At 45.4% G+C, this 14,986-nt stretch overlaps 9 protein-coding genes across 9 annotated transcripts; 5 read left to right on the plus strand and 4 right to left on the minus strand.

Annotated features, from left to right (window-relative positions):
• Nucleotides 1-301: 301 nt before the first annotated feature.
• On the minus strand, nt 302-1,247 carry KUCA_T00000998001 (uncharacterized protein; the record flags this gene model as incomplete). The annotated part of the gene is made up of 3 exons (XM_022605593.1): nt 302-718; nt 837-966; nt 1,228-1,247. 3 exons carry the CDS (start codon nt 1,245-1,247, stop codon nt 302-304), a joined length of 567 nt encoding a protein of 188 aa, XP_022457046.1.
• Nucleotides 1,248-1,510: 263 nt separating this feature from the next.
• KUCA_T00000999001 (uncharacterized protein) lies at nt 1,511-2,785 on the minus strand (the record flags this gene model as incomplete). Its single annotated transcript, XM_022605594.1, has 1 exon — nt 1,511-2,785. The coding sequence occupies one exon, from the start codon at nt 2,783-2,785 to the stop codon at nt 1,511-1,513; it is 1,275 nt and encodes a 424-aa protein (XP_022457047.1).
• A 332-nt stretch (nt 2,786-3,117) lies between these two features.
• Nucleotides 3,118-5,004, minus strand: KUCA_T00001000001 (uncharacterized protein; the record flags this gene model as incomplete). Its single annotated transcript, XM_022605595.1, has 1 exon — nt 3,118-5,004. One exon carries the CDS (start codon nt 5,002-5,004, stop codon nt 3,118-3,120), a length of 1,887 nt encoding a protein of 628 aa, XP_022457048.1.
• A 233-nt stretch (nt 5,005-5,237) lies between these two features.
• Nucleotides 5,238-7,529, plus strand: KUCA_T00001001001 (uncharacterized protein; the record flags this gene model as incomplete). The annotated part of the gene is made up of 1 exon (XM_022605597.1): nt 5,238-7,529. One exon carries the CDS (start codon nt 5,238-5,240, stop codon nt 7,527-7,529), a length of 2,292 nt encoding a protein of 763 aa, XP_022457049.1.
• A 267-nt stretch (nt 7,530-7,796) lies between these two features.
• KUCA_T00001002001 (uncharacterized protein) lies at nt 7,797-9,101 on the plus strand (the record flags this gene model as incomplete). Its single annotated transcript, XM_022605598.1, has 1 exon — nt 7,797-9,101. One exon carries the CDS (start codon nt 7,797-7,799, stop codon nt 9,099-9,101), a length of 1,305 nt encoding a protein of 434 aa, XP_022457050.1.
• A 98-nt stretch (nt 9,102-9,199) lies between these two features.
• On the minus strand, nt 9,200-9,702 carry KUCA_T00001003001 (uncharacterized protein; the record flags this gene model as incomplete). Its single annotated transcript, XM_022605599.1, has 2 exons — nt 9,200-9,553; nt 9,637-9,702. The coding sequence occupies 2 exons, from the start codon at nt 9,700-9,702 to the stop codon at nt 9,200-9,202; spliced, it is 420 nt and encodes a 139-aa protein (XP_022457051.1).
• Nucleotides 9,703-9,987: 285 nt separating this feature from the next.
• KUCA_T00001004001 (uncharacterized protein) lies at nt 9,988-10,808 on the plus strand (the record flags this gene model as incomplete). Its single annotated transcript, XM_022605600.1, has 2 exons — nt 9,988-10,012; nt 10,081-10,808. 2 exons carry the CDS (start codon nt 9,988-9,990, stop codon nt 10,806-10,808), a joined length of 753 nt encoding a protein of 250 aa, XP_022457052.1.
• A 411-nt stretch (nt 10,809-11,219) lies between these two features.
• Nucleotides 11,220-12,251, plus strand: KUCA_T00001005001 (uncharacterized protein; the record flags this gene model as incomplete). The annotated part of the gene is made up of 1 exon (XM_022605601.1): nt 11,220-12,251. One exon carries the CDS (start codon nt 11,220-11,222, stop codon nt 12,249-12,251), a length of 1,032 nt encoding a protein of 343 aa, XP_022457053.1.
• Nucleotides 12,252-13,617: 1,366 nt separating this feature from the next.
• Nucleotides 13,618-14,923, plus strand: KUCA_T00001006001 (uncharacterized protein; the record flags this gene model as incomplete). The annotated part of the gene is made up of 2 exons (XM_022605602.1): nt 13,618-13,804; nt 13,857-14,923. The coding sequence occupies 2 exons, from the start codon at nt 13,618-13,620 to the stop codon at nt 14,921-14,923; spliced, it is 1,254 nt and encodes a 417-aa protein (XP_022457054.1).
• Nucleotides 14,924-14,986: the final 63 nt, after the last annotated feature.

The raw sequence follows: 14,986 nt of genomic DNA on the forward strand, positions 1-14,986 counted from the left end.
GAAGAGAAGGAATGATCAAGACACAACTTTACCAAAGGTGATACAACTCCAAACAAGACAGAATCCGTTTCCAAACTCGCGCAAGAGCATTGAAAGGTGTAGTTCGAGAGGACAAAGAGAACTGAAGGGGCGAGACACGGCCACCGAGGTGGAGCCATACAGAGATTAGGATTGGAACATGATCCACTGGACGCAAGGGCCCAGAAGCAATTTGTTCATCATAGCGAGCGGTTGACGATTTCAGCGAAGCAGAAAAAAAAGTGGAGCGATGGCACTAGTTGCATGGGGGTCAGAGAGCAGGTTATCTGAATAGACTCTTGAATTTGGATAAGACACCACCTCTGGCACCTCCAGAAGCATTGCTGCGAGCGTTTTGGGCTCTGTTCTGCGGAGAATCGCTGTTGAGAGTTATGGAGGAATCGTCTGCCCCATCTAGGGTGACTTGAGTAGACGAAGACATATCGTCAATATCCGCATCGATAAGGGCGGGAGACCCAGAGGCCTGAGTCTGAACCGCATCCCCATGACTGGCGGGGAAGGAGATCGATGTGAACTGACTTGCCTCGGTTTCGTGTGTCCTAGTTCTGGAAAGACGATCCTCAGAGTCCACGGGCTCGGCCGACTTAATATCTTCAGGGTAAAGGACATGATTTGCGATTCCATCCGCATCAGTCTCAACTTTGGCTGAGGAAAGGACCCAATTGCCGTCGACGACAAACTGTAAAGTTAGAGAAATTTCAAGAAGCTGCGTGCTGTGTGAGTCAGCTGATGAGGCTGATGATGCATGATCTATCAGATCACAAACACAAACACAGACAAAGATCTATTCAACTTACTTTGTAAAAAACCTTCTCATCAGGAAGACTCAGGGTCTTAGAAAACTTTCCATTTTCCTCGTTGAGCAACACAGATTTGGACCAATTGTCAAAGGTCCCTGTCACGTACACCTCGTTTGCAGACGAAGGCCTGTAAGATAAGTCAGTAAAGTTGAACTATAACAAGCAGAAGTGCGGAAAATAATTGCGATCTCAAAGTTCGGCCTGAAGTTTACTTCGCTTTGAGAAAGATAAGGCCAGAATATCCTCAGACCGCGATGAAAAACTTCAGCAGAACGCGTAGTACGTTCGTAAAAAAATTCCACACGATAAGGCAGACCTTATCAGGACAAGACGAATCAAGCCATAATGACAGAATAGCCGAACTGCGCAGAAAATAATCGAAACTTACCACTCAAACGTATATTTCATGATAGGGATCTTTATCTTGTGGTTGGCAGATATACAGATCTGTTGGGTGAAAAGAATGGAAGGAAGGGGGGGAGAGAGGGGGAAAGAAGAGGCCTGGTATTTTTTGAAGTCCCCTTTGCCTCAACCCTCATCTCTCCCTGTCAAAAAGGTTAAATTAATGTCACCTTCTGATGGTCGTGGCTGGCCGAACATAGATAAGATAATAATGGGGCTGCATTGAATTTTTCACTTTACATGGAGCTTTATATTTTATTCTTGCACCTTTATTCAAACCATGCAATCGCAAACATGATAGAAATTCCCACTCCGAGCCAGAACAACTGGAAGAAGCCTCTGATAATCTCGACGCTTCTTGAGCTGCCCTTCTCCAGCTCCAAGACCTCAGGGATAACACCCACAGTAGCGATGTAGAGAAACCCACCAGCGGTGAATGGCAAAGTCAAGTCTCCAATCTCCACGGTGGTTCCAAAGAGTCCTGCATAGGCATTTTCCAGCTTGGTTGCCACATTCAAGTCTTTGCTGAACTCTTGGATTCCAATGCCAATGGCAGTACCCAAAAAGGCCCCGATAGCAGTGACGAACTGGAACCCCATGGCCTGCCATTTGGTGAACCCTCCTTGGATCAGGAGAGCAAAGTCTCCAATCTCGTGAGGAATCTCATGGAAGAAAACCGCCAATGTGGTAGTACAGCCGACACTTCTGGAGATGTAGAATGAGGCCGATATCGCCAGTCCGTCAGTTATGTTATGACAGAAATCCGAGATCAGGTTTAGGTACGCAGAAGTTTTGACGGAGGCATTTGGATTGGCGATGACTGGCTGGTCAACAATAGCAGCAACTTTCTCCGTTTTGGACAGACTCTTTGAGCCCTTACCCTTGCGTCTTTTGGATGTCTCCTTTGGCACAGCCTCGACAGGTGTAACCGCGGCACTGTGAGAGTGGCTATGACTGTGTGAATTTCCTTCACCTTCTTCACCAGTATGTTCCAAGATTCTCAGACTCTTGTCAATGATAAAGAATACTAAGAACCCGAAGAAAATGAACAGACCCAGGATACAGTTTCTCTTCTCATCCACCAGGATGAACGAGTAGCCCTCCTCGATCTTCTCGCCAAAAAACGTCTGGGGAAGCAGATGCAAAAAGACATCACCCAGCAAACCACCAATTGCAAAACTGACAAGCATGCTTAAAGAGTAGACATCAATGTCTGCGGGAATCAAAGCAAGGATGAAGTTAGGCGGACCAGAGATATAGGCAGTAGCGAGCAACGCGTTTCCAGCCTCCGAGAATGGGAAGACGTATTCGTAGAGCTTATCAGCTTTGATCTTGAACGTCGAGTGGTGTTCATGATCGCTGACTGTATTAAGCTTCTTGACGACGTCACATTGAGCCAATTGATCGCCCAATGACTCGAGGTTTATAACACCGTTTTCATAATACAGATCTGCCTGGGGTCTGGACTCTTTCGGCTTGAAGAACCCATGTGAGTGAGAAACTCCTAGAATGGCAGCCAAAGCCAGCAGATGCGTGAATCTCATAGCTGAACCTCTGAATGTACCTGACTTATCTGGATATCTGATGGTCTGTTAGCCTAACAAAGAGCAAACAGCTCTTCTTGCTGGAGAGAGATGAGATCCATCGCCAAATCCATTTCCAATATTTTGGATTCCGCACTCCCTTACAAGCAAACCGGGCTACCTCGAGACTAATTAAGCATTGTTTTATTTTTTCACTTTGCTCCTTTTTGGGATCTCAAGCGTTTGCATTCAGACCTGGTGTACTATACATGTCTAGAAACAAAACTAAAATAAAATTTAAGGAACAAACTTCAGAAGGAGCGTGCACTACACCTGACCTTCATTCTTTCTATCTAACCACTCCAGAACTTGTAGGCCTGTGGGTTACCAATACTAACAGGCTCGAAGTCCGGTGCAATGCTTTGTTCCTTGCTGCCATTGACAAGTTCAGTTTCGCTGACCAACTCGGCAGCCGTAGGCTTTCTGGTAACGAAAACCTTGGGGGCTCTGTTCGCCTCGACAACGGCCTCACTGCATAGCTGCAATCCTTCTTCGGTAGCACCCAACTCAGCTGCTTTCTGTAACTTTTCATGGACGATAGAGGCCTGCTTACGCAAAGCCAGTCTGTCGATCAACAGATCGCGCTTCTTCTGGGCTAGCGACTTCTTCTCCGTTTCCAGAACCTTTTCAACAGTGACCAGTTTGCTCAGCTTCACCTCTATTTTCTTCAGCTCCAGCTCAACCAGTTGGCGAATGATCTCCTCTTGGGATTTCTGGGACTCGACTAGTTGCGCTTGGGCCGAGGCGGCTAAGACCCCTAGAGCGGTCTTTGCACTGTGAACGATGGTGTCGTCAACACCCTCCTTGTCGTCACTGCTTCCGAGAGCAACAGCAACAGACTTCTTGGCGACTTCAGCACTGACTTTGCCTGTCAGGAACTCGATGGTCTTGTCGAACGCCTGTAGAGGTGAATTAACACCGTTTGAGACGCCATTAGAGTGTGCTCCATTGGAGTACCCTTTCTTCTTTTCATATATCTTTCTTGAAATGGTCTGCTCTAAGTATCTGTCCTCAATTGGAAGCTGAATAAACTTGGAGATACATTGTTCTTTGGTCCTGGATCCAACATGTCCGCAGATTTTGTTCCAGTCTTCGTCGTACATCTCGATACCTTCCAGAAGCAAAAGCACCTCCTGAGACGACCAGCTTGTGGCATCAGAGCTAGCTGATGCCTTTTCAAGCTTTACAAAGTCACTGGACTGGAAGTTGGAAGGGAAGTGGCCCTGCTCGAAGCATTTTGAGCACACATTGTTCTTGGACCTCAAGTTATGATATCTGGTGACAGTGGCATCATTACCACAGACGTTACAAAACACCTGCTTGATGCCGATGACGCTGCTAGAGAAACGTTCTTTCTCCTCTCCACGCAACGTGACACTGTCCAAGGTGGAATCGTAGACGTTACGTCTCACTTCCAGGTTGAAGGGGATATCAGAAGGCTCAGCCTTGACTGTTGAAGCTTCAACCGATCCGTTTGACTCGCCGTTGGCAGACTCCTCCTTCTTGACCAAAATTTCAGCGTTTGGTGGAATAAATGGCGCCAGACCCTCGGGTGTGTCCAATGTGATTTGGAAATGGCCTGTGTATTGAGGTCCAGAGAGAGAAGGCCTCGTCCTGGGATCCACCTGATAATTTATCAAACCCCACTTCTGCAAAAATCCATGGACTCTCATTATGGAGGCAACATCTCCTGCCAAATTTCTTCTGGCTGCAGTGACTGTTAGGAATTCCATTGGATTCAGTCTGTAGGCATTGATCATGAAGTCCCTGAACTCCTTGTAGATCTTTGCACTTTTGAATTTAGAGGTCTCAAAAAATTCGGGAAGTGATCTCTTCTCTATCTCATGGATCGAGTTCATATCAAACCAAGCAGCATATGATGGAATCACCACAGGTCTGACCTGACGAGCCAAGTACTGCTTGGCTTTCTCATCCAACTTCTGCTGTTCTTCTTTCAAATCAACCACATTGGTAGTTTCAGTCTGAGGAGGCACTGAGCCCTCGACCTGGTCACCCGATTCTTCCTCGACCTCTTCAGCTTCATCGTCCTCGTCACCCTTGACATCCTCGGGTGCTTCCGAAGTCGCGTCCTTCATCTCGACATCGGGTGTTTCCACAGAAGAACTCTGTTCCTCATCTTTTATTGAGGAACTAGCCGCCGTATCAGGTGAGTCAGACATGTCGCGCAGAAACTTAATGGTAGATGGATTTTCACCCTCGAGCTTCTGAACGTGTTTGGTTATCGAGGTAAGATTGAACTTCAACCAACAAACTCTTCTTCCAGTTTTGAGCCAGCACTCCAAGGATTAGCAAACACACTACCCGAACGCGACCCTGAATTTTTCAGATCGCTCCTAGATAAGATATGGGATAAAGACGCGTGAAATACTGTGTGACTAATTTTTAGTCAAATATGACTGTAACAGAGGTTTTGGAGCTACAAGAGGACCAGGAGGAAAGTGCTCGGATCTTGGCTGCCATAAAAGAGCAGCAGGATCTGGAATCTGAGATTAAAGATGATGAGCAACAAAGAGAGTTCACGGGCATGTCTTCCAGCAAAAAGTTGAAGCGGCTGCAGGATTTGGTAAAGAAATCCCAGGTGTTCTCGGCGATTATCGCAGACACGTTATTGGAGAGCACTCTGAACAAAAAAGAAGAGCCCAGAAACGAAATTAAAGAGCCTGTCACTAAGAAGGCTCGGCGTGGTAGAAGTGCCACCGGGAAGAGCCATCAATTTGTTCCATTAGGGCTTTCTTCCGAGTCAAGTTTAACCAAAGACAAACTGGAGCAGGCCTCAAGTTCGCAAAAAAGTGATGCCAGGGGCTATTCGCAGCCAAAAATGTTAAAGAACTGCACTCTAAGGGACTACCAACTATCAGGAATGGAATGGTTGATCACTCTGTACGAAAACGGATTGAATGGAATACTTGCGGACGAAATGGGCCTTGGAAAGACACTTCAGTCTATAGCGATGCTAGCATTTTTATATGAGCAGGGCATCAAGGGCCCTTTTCTGATTAGTTGCCCTCTATCAACGCTATCTAACTGGGTTGATGAAATCAAGAGATTTGCACCCTCAATGCCCGTTCTCGCTTACACAGGAGATAAAGCCACCAGAAAGTCCCTCAGAGACGAACATTTTAGTCGGAATGAAGACCTGGGAATCGTTGTTGTTAGTTACGAAATTTCCATCCTGGATTCAAAGTATTTCAACGGTGTGGATTGGAGATTCCTGATTGTTGACGAGGGTCACAGACTGAAGAATGCTGATTGTATGCTGATAAGGCAATTGAAAAGAATACGAACGTCAAACAGACTACTGCTCACGGGGACTCCACTTCAGAACAATTTGAGAGAACTTTGGTCACTGCTGAATTTCATCCTGCCTGATGTGTTTCCAGATGTTCAAATGTTTGAGCAATGGTTTGATTTTTCATCCTTGCAGGAGCTCAAGGATGACGATGGTGATGACCAGTTCAACGAGTTAGTGAATGCAGAAATTCAAAAGAGCTTAATCTCAAGCTTGCACACTATTCTGAAGCCATTTCTCTTGCGTCGTCTCAAACGAGACGTCGTGAAAGGATTGCCTCCAAAACGGGAGTATATCATCTATGGAACACTCACAGACTCACAGAAAATGCTTTACACAGCAGCACTTAAAAAGGAGCTTTCTCATGAAATTTCCCGGTTCGGATTCAAGGAGTATCTGAGGGCAAACAAAATCAGATTTGCCAGAGGTGGTGATAAGAGCACAGTTGATAGTTTCTTGAACTCTGTTCTAGAAGGTGAAGAAACACCCACGCCTCGCTCGCTTGTACCCCATTGGAATAAAGTGAAGCACGAAATAGATCAAAAAAAGACTCTGAACGCTATCATGCAGTTGCGTTTGGTGTGTGACTCTCCCTATCTGTTCTATTTCCCTTGGGAAGATGAAACCAAAGTGGATGCAGCTTTGGTCGAGAATTCTTGCAAAATGACCATTTTGAACCAACTAGTACCAGCATTGATCAAGAAAGGTCACAGAGTGTTGATATTCACGCAATTCGTCAAGATGCTGGACCTCATTCATGACTGGTGTGCTACTTACATGGGATATAATGTTTGCAGAATAGACGGCTCCTCCTCGCAGGAGGAGCGTCAATCTGAAATTCACTCCTTCAATAACACGGACGAAGGTAGCGAAAGCCCACAAGTGTTCCTTCTCTCCACACGTGCTGGTGGTCTTGGTATAAACCTGACTGCGGCTGATAGTGTTGTTCTATTTGACAGTGATTGGAACCCTCAGGTCGACCTCCAAGCCATGGACAGGGTCCACAGGATCGGCCAGACGAAACCGGTGGTTATTTATAGACTTGCAGTGTCCAACACAGTCGAGGAGGTTCTTTTGGCCCGTGCTGACTCAAAGAGGATACTGGAAAAGCTGGTGATTCAGATGGGACAGTTCCGAGCGTTGACCCGTCTCTCCAGCGACCAACAGAAGATGTCCGCGGGAGACAAGTCTAGCAAGCAGCAATTATATGAAGAACTGGACACTTTGTTGAGGGTAAAGAATTTTGGTGGAAAGCATGTGCAAGATAACGAGTTGAGCACGGAAGAGATGGAGGAACTGTTGGATAGAAATTCAGCAGCCTATGAGCCAGGCCGCGAATTGAGTTCGAAATTTAGCCATATCACTCTGTTTGAGACTGTGAGCTCACTGGAATAACGATAAACCGAATAGACCATCATTGATACATTGTTGCATACAAACTTGTAGGTGTTGTGTTCTATATGACGATCTCTCACACTATAAAATTTGGGTTGTGAGCCCTGATTTGAGTGCAACCGTCAGAATTACGGTGCGCACGGGATAACGGGGAAGCCACCTCCCGCCTTATCATCCTCAATCTAACTACTTACCACTCCTGAAAACGTATTTGTTGCTCTTAATCAAGTGAGTTTCACTTGATACCCATCATACTACTTGCAAACCATGTCTTTTATTCAGTACGTGGACGAATTAAACGAATTGAACAAGCAGATCAGGACCAAGAGTCCGGTCGATGTTATCCAATTCTGTGCCAACTACTTCAACAATCGTTTGGAGGAACAAAGAAAGGCTCTTTGGGAGCAAAAATCCAAGGCTGAGGCAGCAGGAATTAATCTGTTTCCATCTGGAACTCAAATAAAGGAGCTGCAAGAAAACCGGACCGTTCCAAGTTTCAAGACCCCTTTCAGCGATAACGATCCCCACTCAGCAGCTGATCATGGGGCTCCCGCCAAATTGACCACCGATGCTGCCGGACTCTTCAGGGGCGTTTCCGGAGAAGGATCCAATCCCTTTGGTGCGTCAGCACCTGTCGACCCCAGCGACCCTGGCGCAAAGAGAAGCACGCCTCAGTCCACCGTTCCAGGTGCTGGGTTTGCCGCCACCATAGCCAAGCTTCCAACAACCTTCAATGCAAACAGACGGACTTCGGTCAGTGCAGAAGCCATGAATCCGGACACTTTCAGCGGTGATAACTGGAAGCCCCCGGTGCATAACTTTTCGCCGGAGCAGCTCGAGAGACTCAATGCGAGCGTAGCCAAAAACTTTTTGTTCAGCCAGCTAGACGAGGAGTCTTTGAGGACGGTCATATTTGCATTAGAGGAAAAGAAGGCTGCCCAGGGGACCAATATCATCTTACAGGGAGATGAAGGAGACTTTTTCTATGTCGTTGAGAGGGGAACGGTTGATTTTTACGTTAATGGGGCTAAGGTGAACTCGTCTGGTGCCGGTTCCAGTTTTGGTGAGTTGGCTTTGATGTACAACTCTCCAAGAGCTGCGACTGCTGTTGCCGAGACAGACTGTATCTTGTGGGCGTTGGACAGAATGACATTCAGACGTATACTATTGGAGGGCACTGCCAAGAAGAGATCCATGTACGAGGGATTCTTGAAGGAGGTTCCTGTTTTGAGTGCTTTATCGTCGTATGAGAGGAACAAGCTGGCAGATGCCTTAGGAACAGAGTCTTACGCTATTGGCGAGAACGTTGTCACTGAAGGTGAGGCTGGAGAAAACTTCTATTTCATCGAGGCAGGTACAGCTGAGATCATAAAAGAGGATGAAGGAGTGATTGGTACGCTTCAAAAGGGAGATTATTTCGGTGAGCTGGCTCTTTTGCACGATTCTCCCAGACAGGCTACGGTCACGGCAACCAGTCCACTGAAGGTTGTGACGTTAGGAAAGAGTGGGTTCCAGAGATTGCTAGGACCAGCAGTGGAGATATTGAAGCGTCAAGACCCTACCAAGCATTAATCTCCTGAATTCCAGCCATTTTCCTCCTTTAAGTCAAGATGTTTTTGTTTGTAATTCAGTTATTCAATTAAAGCCCAATGCTGAAATATACTTCTTACCTACAAAGATTGGTAGTACCCTCTTTGCGAAAGCATCCAAGTGATACTGGTGGTAGCCACTATCAAAGGTCCCAGCAAACCCTTGCCAAATTTTGCAGTCTTGTAGACAAACCACTCCAAACCGAAATGGGCAATGGCAATGAAGTACGAGCAAAGCGTAATGTCGTAGACCTGGGGATTGGTGATATAGTAGGCACCGTATCCCCTGATGACTGCACTGATAAGAGTCCAGGTACCAAAGGTACGAGCAGAAAGGCCCGTAGTCTCCAAAGGCTTGTTCTCATAGACTCTTCTGGTCAACTCCAGGCCCGAGATATACGTTTGGGCTGAGTTGAATATTGAAACTGCAGAGATCTAAGATTGGTTAGTATGCCTCGTCCCCAAGGTCACCTCTGACGGCATGAATTGACCAATCAAAAGCAAATGCAAAAACTCACAAAGACCAACCATTTGGGCAGCAATCCCGACGTTTGAGGCAAATAGGGCACAATTTGCTCAAACATTGTGCGATTGGTTCTCCACTATTGACTGGACGGTGATTCCGGGTGAAACTTTCTTGGATCGAAAGACTCTGTCAAGTAGCAACGTGCCATCAATCGAGACACTATGAAGACCACCCGGGTTTACTCGTTAACAGCAGATCATCCTTTGATACAGACTTATTTAACTCCGATAAAATCTGTTTGAATCCAGTTTTATCAAAGATGGTATGTTGATTTCTGACCCGTTTGCTACTTCAGTTAGCATCATATTAACGATTTCTTACCGCTAGTCTGACGAAGCTCTCGATGCATCCCTTGACCTCCTCAGAAGGTTAGACCCCAAAAACATCAGCACACATCTCGAAAACTTGTGCCGACTGGTTCCGGATCTTGCTGAAGACTTGCTTTCCTCGGTAGACAAACCATTGAAGGTGCAAAGATGCCAGGAAACAGGTAAGAACTACCTGACCTGCGACTACAATCGTGATGGAGACTCCTTCAGATCGCCATGGAGCAACAAATATTACCCATCAATAGAAGATGAGGCCGAGGCTCCTCATCCTTCAAAAGTTCTGAGGCAATTGGAGCAGTACGCGAACGACTCCTTCGATATTTACAGGGACCTGTATTACGAGGGAGGTATCTCAAGCGTGTACCTTTGGGACCAGGACACAGATGTGGATGAATCAGGATCAGTGGAGTTTGCTGGAGTCGTTCTTCTGAAAAAGGAAATTGACGCCAACACCAAAGATGCCGGGTCTTGGGACTCTATCCACGTGTTTGAAGTTGTCCCGGGCTCCGGAAAGTCCGCCGCATACAAGATCACATCCACTGTTATCTTGGACCTCTCGACAGAAGATAACAGTGACAATTCCATTTATCTGTCAGGGAATTTGACCAGACAAACTGAGAAGTCACAGACGTACACTGACAGCAATTCCCATATCTCCAGCATAGGCTCCATGGTTGAGGAAATCGAGTCCAAGCTCAGAAACATGCTGCAGGAAGTTTACTTTGGGAAGACAAGAGATATTCTGGGTGATCTTAGATCCACTCAGGATATAGAGGTCACCAAGAGCGAGAGAAATAGGCAACAGGAAGTTGTTAAGGGAATCCAAGGTCTGTAAGAGCCTCACCACCGTTTCACATTATTTCACCTGGACAATTCCACGCTCATGAATAAATTTTTGACCCAAAATCATAAAGATGTAACTATTTCTTTTACCGTGGCTAAGAATATAAACACTTACTGAGCATTATGCATCAAACAGTTATATCAAATCTGATCACGTGATCCATTTGCGATTACGTAACAACAGTTCAACAATTCAGCGTAGTCTATCAGAACCATGGACAAAACCTTACACTTCAGCACCCTATAGAGGCCTGACGATAATTCATCAAAGGGGCGGTGCTAGTAGTGATTTTGAGATAGTTGGGAGCTTTTTGTTTGAGTTTTTAATTTGATTGTTTCAAAGAGTTTTTCGGAAGGCATTTACGGGGCTCCATTATCAGATCGTTACGTGAGGTTGAAAAAGATGAGCCACAAAAAGACAGAATCAGCGGCATCGCCCGTTGCCAGGGTTTACACTTGGGCCAACAAAAACAAGCCTGAGGATTATTTTGACTATGAGAATATAAGCATATCCTGGGGTTCGCCAGAGAAGTATGAAATCATACGGAAGGTGGGGAGAGGAAAGTATTCAGAAGTGTTTGAAGGCTACGAGATCCCGGCGGGGAACAAGGTAGTATTGAAAGTCCTGAAGCCAATTAAGAGGAAGAAGATCAAGCGTGAGGTGAAAATATTGCACAACCTGAATGGAGGACCCAACATCGTTGAGCTACTAGATTTGGTGAGGGATCCTATCTCAAAAACTCCAGCTCTAGTCTTGGAACATGTCGATAATGTGGAGTTCAGAATACTATATCCGAAGCTGACAGATTTGGATATCAGATATTACATGTATCAGTTACTGAAAGCCCTGGACTATTGTCATTCCATGGGCATCATGCACAGAGATGTCAAACCACACAATGTTATGATTGATCATTCCAAATCCAAGCTGAGACTCATTGACTGGGGATTGGCCGAATTTTACCATCCAAACACCGAGTATAATGTTAGAGTCGCCTCCAGGTATTTCAAAGGACCAGAGTTACTTGTTGACTATAGACTATATGATTACTCGCTAGACTTGTGGTCCTTTGGAGCAACGCTTGCCTCAATTATCTTCCGGAGAGAGCCCTTTTTCCATGGAAAGTCGAACACAGACCAGCTTGTGCAGATTGTGAGAGTTCTAGGGTCTGATGATTTTGAAGAGTACCTCGCAAGATACAACCTCTCCCTTGGTCCTCAATATGAGGATTTGGGATACTATGGAAAGAAGCCCTGGGTGAGATTCATCAACACTTCCAACCAGCACTTGACTTCTGAAGAAGCGATTGACTTCATTGATCGACTCCTGAGGTATGACCACCAAGAGAGACTTACTGCAAAAGAGGCCATGGCCCATGCCTATTTCGATCCAATCAGGGAGAAAGATGCCACGATAAACGGAGCCTCTAGCTGACTTGAGCGGATCTAGGCTATATGTAAATAATCTTAGTTAGTACCGCTCCTGATATGCACTCAAATGTTTCTGGTTTCAAAGAAGTTCCAATCAATGTTGTAGAACTGCCTCAGCGCTTGTGAATCCTCGGCTGCCACCATCAGCGAAAGTAGCCTATGCTTTAGTCTGAGAATGTTGGTGATCTGGGAATCAGTTACTAAACTTGCCTGCTGTGCAGGAATAAGTTGACAAACCAGTAGCCGAAGTAAGTTGATTAGTTCGAATGACAAGAAACAAATCAATTTTGAATTAAATGAAATCCGATTCAGTCTTGTCCGCAACCTGGACCTCTCATTTTCCAACTTCTGCGTTGTTTCTCGATATGTTTCCCAAGCTGAAGAATTTTCAGTCAACTGAACCTCTTTTCTCAAACACACTTGAGTAAACACCAATTCAAGAAAGTGAAAGATACCACACAGTTCAGAATGATACAGATTTGTAAGATAGACTTGACTCTCGCGAGAGTTGGCATGACTAAGCAAAAGCTTCCTCAGAATCGCCGCATAGACCAAACTGCAAAATCTCAATTTGCTCTCAAGATGAGACTTAACACTAGTCAAGGTATAAAGAAAAATTGTCTTCATGTTGAAGAAAAGTTGCGAAATTTCCCTGGATGTATCAGAATCGTCTATCCTCAAATCTGATCTCGCTATTGTTCTTCTCAAAGAGCGAAATATTCTTTGCGTCACTTTATGTGCTTCTATATGTAACAATGTCTTGCAAAAACGAATGATTTTTTGAACATCCTTAATGGACTGTATCCTTGAAGCAACAATAGTGGCAGGCTTATCACCAAGCGAGATCCCGAGCGTGCTGAGTAAATCATGATGAGAAGAAAGAGCCCTTGTATCTTTCTTGGAAAGTTCTATACCAGAGGAAGGAACAATATTCAATCCCTTTGATATTGGAGCAAGACTGTTTATGTGTTTCCCTATTTGACATGATGAAAAATTGGTGGTTGAAACCAGAGCCAAAGCAGGATCATGCCTTCTTTTGACACGAGCATAAGCAACAGCCTTGTGGAAAATGTCAGCATATCGAAAGAACACGAAAACCTCGGAATGAACTTACTAATGCTAGTACAAATATCTTTTCACCCTTCAAATCCATGATCCGAGGAAGAGTACAATTCAAATCTTGCACAACAGGTTTCGATGTTGTAGATGAACCTTCCAATGCTGCAATGCTTTGGTCACGTGACCCATATTTTAGAGAGAGCACATATACTTCGATGCCATTTGCTTAAATCATCCGCGATTCCAAGAACGAGTTGTACTGATCTAGCCGCATTGACAGTATATTTCCTCCAACAAGGTCCCAGATCAAAATGAGACACACGATTTGGCGGCAAGAGCTTTCAAAGTTACACGTTTTCAAACGTAGCATTACAATTCTACAGACACCTTCAGTGACCTCGGCCGCAACATTGACTACAACAACATCTGCTGATCAGACTGAAGTTTCGGCCGTTCCTAAAGCGGAGTCAATTCCAAAGACCATAGCCAGCGGAGATGGTAAGTTGAAGTTTCAGGCTTCATCGCAAAATATTGATCTAACATTATTCAGAGCCAATTTTCACAACCATTGGAACACCTCCATCTATACTCACAGTTAGTATACCACCCTCGGTGCCTATATACTTGAAAAAAGGGTCTTTAATGTCACTCTATGGAGGTGGCAATGGTTCCATCATTAACAAATTGACGTCAAGTTTGGAGATCCGTAATGCGGTCAGCAGATTCTACTACGGTGGAATTTCTTCAACATACCAGAAGATTACTTCTACAGTTCCCCTCAACGCTCTCGTCTCAGCATTCGAGGCTCGCAAACTTTCTCGCTGGATACCTAACAGAAGCGACGCACAACGCTCGTTCGTGAACTTGGTCCTTGATGGTCGCATTGATTGGGTTATAGTACCACCAAAAGCCATACAGTGTTACACTGGAGCTTCTCTATTCCTGAACCTCCATGTTTTTCCTCGCGCTTCCGGATTATTCAGAGCTTGGAATGCTGGATACACATTGGCGAATGGAAGAGGAACCATCTCGTTGGTTGGTGACGGACAGGTGTATAAAATAACCCTGGGTGAGGGCGAAGAATTACTTCTCAAGCGTGAATCAATACTGGCAATCAGTGTCAATGGTCATTCGGAGCTGAGCAATGGCAGCATTAGTGGAAAGACTCTTTCGAGAAACTTGAAAGAGACCGAAAAAACCGAAGAAACTGGACCAGAACCCATCATAAACCCGGACGATGCAGTTACTGAGAACAAATATTGGACGCAACTGAAGACGGTCGCTAGTTGGACAACTGAAAAAGCTGCGAAGCTGATCGGATTTGCATCCGGCTCTCTGAACGAGTCTCTTGTTGGTAATGGCGGGTTCGTGCAAGTGAAAGGCCCACGCTCCATTCTTCTGCAGACCGGTTCAGGTACCGACAAGATCAGCCTGGGAAACCAACCAGGGATAGCAGACACGGAGAAGTTCATCACTGAAAAAGGCAAGTTTTTGCAGCCACAAAGATCGTCCGCAGACTTTTTGAAGTACGCAACGGTGAAGGACGGTAAGGTGGAGTTCAAGAGTACCCCGGATTTCAGCAAGACAGTTGCCGAGATACGAGGCCAAAAAGCATAGAAATATAGATGGACACAATACGTGAATGATCATACTACTAAAAATTTACCATAAACTGAAACT

The sequence above is a fragment of the Kuraishia capsulata genome, genomic scaffold (genome assembly GCF_000576695.1).
Source record: "Kuraishia capsulata CBS 1993 genomic scaffold, Kuraishia_capsulata_scaffold_1, whole genome shotgun sequence".
In the NCBI taxonomy this organism is placed as follows: Eukaryota; Fungi; Ascomycota; class Pichiomycetes; order Pichiales; family Pichiaceae; genus Kuraishia; species Kuraishia capsulata.